General features: G+C 33.0%; 1 protein-coding gene across 6 annotated transcripts in view; it reads left to right on the forward strand.

The window, feature by feature from the left end:
- The window catches only part of LOC106870372 (uncharacterized), a 213,924-nt gene extending 207,875 nt beyond the window's left edge, over nucleotides 1-6,049 (forward strand). For all 6 annotated transcript variants that reach the window (XM_052967713.1, XM_052967711.1, XM_052967716.1 and 3 more), the window contains one exon: nucleotides 1,631-6,049. In XM_052967713.1, coding sequence (XP_052823673.1) covers nucleotides 1,631-2,218 — 588 coding nt within the window. In that variant the 3' untranslated portion in view covers nucleotides 2,219-6,049. The remainder of the gene's footprint in view (nucleotides 1-1,630) is intronic.
- The last annotated feature ends 903 nt before the right edge of the window (nucleotides 6,050-6,952 follow it).

Genomic DNA, 6,952 nt, shown 5'->3' on the forward strand with positions numbered 1-6,952 from the left:
CTATAGTGTTCCTGGCTGAACTTATTGACTTGTGGAAGTGTTAATCCCTTGTCAAGTTGAACTAATTCACATCCTGCTTTAGATAACATACAAAACATGGTCCCATCTGGCTGTAGTCTCAATGATATGAGCTGGAATTAATAGATGCATTGAAACATCCTTGTAGATTCATGCAATGCTGTCCTTTATGTATTCTTAAAATAATCAACAATTAGCCATCTTTATTTTCAAACATGAAAGAATATATGCCAGAATTTCATAGAAAATCATCAGAGTCTGAACCAATACAGTACTGGACAAACAGTCAAGAGATTGCAGTTTGTGTCTATAAAAACCGACTCCCAACTCCTAAGCTCTATGTAGACACCACAGGATAATATAATTCATTTATGTAGGTAATGGCAGAACTATAAAACTGGCAAACCTGCTTTTGTTGTTCAAAGCTAGGGTTGGTGTCAATGGGAGAAAATACAATATACCCAGTACTACTTTAAGTAGGGGAGATTTATCTAATCTCAATGGAGACTGTGATTCAGAAACAACCTTTGGGATCCTTTTGTTTTGGAATATATGATGTTGTTAAACCCCATTCTTGGCTGAGTAGATTTTTAATCAGAAGTATTCCAGCTGTGACCATTCTGTCTTTTGAGGAATATCTCTGTTCCTTATTTAAGATGGTAGAATGTAATTTAAAGGGGATTTTTGTTGTATTTTCTAGCAAGTCAAACTGCTGTGTACAGCTATTTATTTATATAGATGGTTGAGAAATATCCTACATAGAACTTCAATAAAGAATAACAACTATGTAGATAAGATGTCAACATTTTGGCACATCATTTATAAATTCATATCCTGATGCTAGCGATGCATACATTTTTGTAAACTTTTCTTGAGCAGAAATAGTATCTACTATTTGATATTATATGCTAAGCTTGCTATAGAAGTAATGTTGAATTACTGATAAAACATTTGAAATAATATCATAAAAATAAACTGATTAGAATGTTACATATGTACTAAAAATATAAATATAGGTACAACATTGATTTTCTAGAACCTTTTGTTTCAAAGCCATTCCAGATTACTGATTCTTTCAAACCAGGGGTAGACACATTCTAAATTAAACAAATATTAAATTTACTTAAGTAGTTATTTGAAATACAGATACCTGCACCTTCATATAAATTTATTACTACAAGGGGGTGCTGAAAAGTTCCTGGTTGTAAGGGTATCATGAAAGGCCTGGTTGGAGGCCCAACCTTCTGAGTTCTTTTACAGGGCTTAGAAAAACTGAAGGACTGCTACAATAAGTGGGTGAACCTGAGAGGGGAATATGTTGAATAAAATCATAATTACTTGCCCCTCCTGTATTTTTTTTTACCCAATGCCAGGAACTTTTCAGCCCCCTCTTGTACTGTACAGTGCAAATTACTGTAAAACAGATCTACCCTTTAAATTAGTCTGGCAACTGCGGGAATTGAAAGTGCTTGCTTATGAATTAGTGCAGGTTATAAGAGGTTCCAGACCATTAGTGTCCAGAAAGTGAATGTTGTACCTGTAGTTAAAACTGATAATTAAAAAGTGGTTTTCAATTATTCATTCTGTATTTTTTTTATTCTTTTATTTGCAGCGTCCCAAATCCTTAGAAGATAATCTAAATGAATTACGAAGTGACCATAAGACAAAATGTTTGAGTCGCTACAACTCTGTAAGGCGCCGGCAGTTGGAGCGTTTACGGCAGAGATCAGACTGGTTTCTTGGACCTCTGAACGATAGTGTTTGTAGTAATAGAAGTGGTGCCAGCAATAACCAAAACGGTGAAAATATTGGCAGCAGTAGCAGTATGGTAGAAGGTGTATGTTGCGGAGAAGAAGGCATTGAAAAACAGCAGCACCAGCCACTCAAAGCAAAAATCTCTGGCACTTCTGTAACAAAGTCTTCATCAGAGGGTGCTGAACTGGATGTAATTGGCTCTGATGCAGATAGTGTTTTTACGGACAACACCAGTCGAAGTGAGTCTCCAGCTTCTGAACCAATTAGGAGTTTAGATATGCGTAAACCACGCACTGTAATACATAGTGACACTGTAGTAGATGCCCTGTCAGTGACTGAAAATGTACCAGATACACATGATATAAAACAGACCTGTGAAAATGGAGAACAAAGTAATGTGTGTTATTTCATGGTTAAACACAATTATGGGGAAACTAATTCCTAGCATTGTACTTATATCCAGAATTTTTTCCCCCTGCCATGTTTTTTTTAAAAATATCAAAAACAAACAAAAAAACAGCAACAACATATAAAAAAAAAAGAAGCCACTCTGATTGTCATCATTATCATTTTTTTTATCATTGACATTTTTAAAATGATATTTTTAAAATTATTTTAGATTACTTATGAAATATTTTAAAATATTACATATACATTTATACACACACACACACAAACACACACACATATATATAAAAAGTACAGAAGTAAGTTTCAACTATGTGCTTACTTTTTTTCCCTGCCCTTTCATAATTTTAAAGGTTGAAATGGTTCATAAAATTTTTCAATATTTCCAAATTTATAAAAATTCTTTTAGACTCTAGAAAAACTGAAGCCATTATCTTTTCTTTTTTAATTATCCTTTCCTTTTCTTTCTCTCTCTCGCTCTTTCTATCTCTATTTCCCAGTTATCTTTTCAAAATAACATCTGCAGAATGCACAATCTATTTATTCTTGAAATTATCCCCTTAATGAAATGATGCCTTAGAAATTTAATTGAACAAACTTTGTCTCAAGAAGATTAGACTTACTGTTGCTCTCTTAAACACTAAAATTTAATCACATAATCAATTAGCTGAAAAGATGACTTGTTTTTTGTCCATCAATAAAAAATGTTAAAGGAGAAAAAAAAATGTTCTCTGTTAAATCACTGATCTCTAAAAAAATTTTAGTTAAATATCATCTTTTATCTCATTCATTAAGTTACTGTTTTCATCTCCTAGCCTTCCACAGCTATCCACAAAATATCTTTATACTGATATTTCTGTTTTTACTCTAGCAACTTTCCTCAAACTCTGTCATTTAGTTTATTTTCATCACTAATAAATTGGCTTTTAAGAAAACATATTATACAACACACAAAGAAGAAAGAAAAATGACACTTAAATAATGATACTAGAAAAGTGTGTGCAATTATTAACAGTACATATACAGAGATAATAAATCATTTAAAAATTATATAATGGTTAATTGATAGTTACTTTTCATTAGTTTACATTATAAATTTAACTTTTAAATATGTTTTGAAAATCTGTAATGAGAATATGCACTAATTTTTTTTTTTTTTTCAAACTTATGTTGGTGTTTCTTTCCCTTTTTCCTCTTATTTATTCCTATATTTTTTCATTTGTTTAATGAATTAAATCATGGTCATTTGATTAATTTCAAATCTTCAGAGATAAATTAACTTTAATTTTGTTAGATATCAACTTTAATCTCTTCTTTTCTTTCTCAAGTATGACTTTCCCATCTTTAATACTCGTCTTTAAAGTTTTTAATCACACAATTCAAGAAATGCTAAGCCACCCTCATTGGTAGCATTCTGTTTCCTCAGACCAGACCGTTTTTGTCTTTAATGTCTGTACAGAGAACCTTGTTTGATCACTTGGCCCAAAAGGATAAATGATGCTTCCCATTGTGTCTTAGCATATTTTACAAATGCAGAAAAACATGAAGCATGTCCTAGTTGGGACAGTAAATCTCTTGAGATGCTCCTCAGCGTTAAGCGACATTTTAGTTATTCTTCTTGTGGCATAGGTCTACTTTAAAAAAAGGTTGACCATTGTTACTTAAAAGTAAGAATAACAATATAAATGTAAAGTATACATCTTATGCCTTACATGTCACTGACCAATAATTGATGCTACATCTTGATACCCATTATTATTAATTCCTAGAATAAATGTAATCTCATGAATTCACCATGTTTTGGATGGTTGGCTTTAAAAAGATGCTGATAGTCTTCCATTGAATACTGATTCACTCGGAATTGTTGCTTGCAAATAATCACACACACACACCACCTTTTATTAATTAACTATCAGAAAAAGAAATTGCGTGTCCTATAACCTGCTCCTTGAGAAAAAGATATATCCTTATGTAATATTTCTGCTTACATAGGTGAAGAACTGTGGCCTACAACTTGCAACCTACATATATACATTCACTTTTAGCTATTGAGATTGTAATAGGTATCATTTATAGGCATCAATCACTCAAAACTTGAGTTTAGTCAATGTCTATGCTTAATTTGTTTTTATGTGCATGCATATTGCATGTGTGATGGTGGTGGTGGTGGTAGTGGTGAGGAGGGGCATGTCTACACTGACTAATTCTATGGTTCTTACTTCCTACAATAGCTGGAGTATCCTGTCTGCCAACAAATCAACCAATAGGTAATGCAAAACTTGCACAAAAGAAATGTAAGCTACCATATCTGACATTCAGAACACTGAACTCCTCTGCCTTGCTTTTTAAATCCAAATGTTTAATGAAACATTTAGTGTTCATATATGCACAAGTCTTAAATCTCACAGAAAGTCTTCCTTGTTTTATTGCTAGCATTGCGTTTGTGTGTGTGTGTGTGTGTATCTGTAATCCATATCATCTTATCTTCACAATTCTTGAGATTCATCTACTCTCATTTTCTTTGCATCACAATTCTATTGAACTATGATGCGATACCTTTAATAGGCTGTTTAAATCAGTGTTCTTGCTGTAAGGTCATCTATCTAATATCATGGTTATCACTCACAACTTTAAAAAGAATAATATGTAAAAATAATACTTTCTGCTATAAGTATAAGGTTTGAAATATGAGGGTAGGGGACTAGACAATTACATTGATCCCAGTGCTCAAATGATACTTATTTCATTGATCCAAAAGGATGAAAGGCAAAGTTGTCCTCAGCAGAATTTGAACTCAAAATATCAAACATTTTGTCTGGCGTACTAATGATTTTGTCAGCTTGCTGCCCAAATAGTCCTTTCTACTATAGGCACAAGGCTTGAAATTTGATGGGAGGGGGATATTCAATTACATCAACCCCAGTGCTCAACTAATACTTATTTCATCAACCCTTTACTGGATGAAAGACAAAGTTGACCTCAGCAGAATTTGAACTCAGAATACAAAACCGGACAAAATGCTTTGTGGCATACTGTCTAGCATGCTAAAACTTCTGCCAAGTCAATGCTGTATACTATATAAAAGTAATGAATTATAAAGTACACACAGTGAAAATAACAATAGGCTGCTAGATTAAATTATTATTTGCATGGACTAAATCTTTCAGCATTAGTTCCATCTCTCCATATTCTAAGTACTAATCAGGAACTGAAGTCTATTCCATTCACTACAAGTTTGTGGCCTTGTGAGAAATCTTCAACATTATGATGGCTGTTTTCAGATTCTGCCAAAGTTGACTTCAATCTTTCATTCCATTGGGTGCCAACAATATATATACCATTCAAGCACTGGGGGCAGTTTAGCCAGCAATATCTCTCCCTTAAAATACGTGGTTTGATGTCAGTATAAGAAAATACCCCCCCCCCCCCATGGTGCTCTTCTTATCTTTACAGTTGTTACAACAGTTACTTTATAATTGTTTCTGATTTAGACACAAGGCCAGTGGGGTTAGTGATACCTTTGACCCCAACACTTGACTGGTATTTTATTTTATCAGTCCTAAAAGGATATAAAACAAAGTTGACCTTAGTAAGATTTGAACTCAGAACATAATGTTGGAAGAAATGTCACTAAGTATTTTGTCCGGCATGCTAACAATCTTGCCAACTTGCTGCCTTAATAATAATAATAATAATGATAATGATAATAATAATAGAAAAGAATATTGTTATTATCGTAACACTAGTAGCTGAAGACTTTAAGGGTTAATGTATAGTATGTGCTTCCATACTTGTGCTTTACAAAAAAATGACAGGAAGAGATAATTATATGAAATAAAGATTGCTTAACCTCTTGAGTATTGATAAAGTCATCTTTGTTTCATTGCTTCTGAATTTCTGTGCCTTTTTCCTTTGTAATTGCCAACTCCCACACAGACACACACACACACACACACACACACACACACACATGTATTCTCTCCCTTACTCACTCACCATTTTACCTCTTAATGTTTCAGTTCAATTATCCGCATACACACTCACACATTCACACACAATACATTTATGTTGGTTAATTAATTATAACCTATTTCTCTGTCAATGAGATTACAAAGACTACAGTCATTGCTCCTCTTTTGAAAACTAATTAATGGGGAATAGTCTGTGTTATAGTTTGATTAGATTCTACCAGAAATGGTAACAGAGGAGATGAGCAATTCAACCCAATGTATTTTCTCCAACTTGACATTTTTTTGAAACAGTGAAGCTTGAAGCAGATAAAACTTACGAACAATAGCGTGTAAATATTGGTTTGAGAAACTTTTTGAAAAGAAAAAGTCAAAGGCTGGGTCTCTTAACCCAATTTTTACATGTTGTTAATTATAGCTTTATCTACTTCAAGTTTCACCATTCCAAGAAAGAAGTATTTTATTTTCTCAACATCATTAATATTTTTTTGAATTTTTTATTTTAATTTTACCACATACAGGTTCATTGTGCCTTAAAAGTTTGGAATTCTCATATTATCAGTTATTTTGCAAAGGGATGTTTTTGCCAAGTAAACACATCTCCTGCATGGAGTTTATGCATGTTTAAGGGAAGGTATGAAGATTGCACATGGATGAGACATAACCCAGAATTTAGAAGGAAGTGAAGAGCTATACCACAGAGGACTGTAGTGTTAGTAATAAACAGGAAACCAGTCAGTAATATAGATACAAAATGATGTGAGCCATGGGAAACACCCAAATTAATAGAAATACAAGTGGAG

This window comes from Octopus bimaculoides, chromosome 1 (assembly GCF_001194135.2).
Source record: "Octopus bimaculoides isolate UCB-OBI-ISO-001 chromosome 1, ASM119413v2, whole genome shotgun sequence".
NCBI classification, from domain to species: Eukaryota; Metazoa; Mollusca; class Cephalopoda; order Octopoda; family Octopodidae; genus Octopus; species Octopus bimaculoides.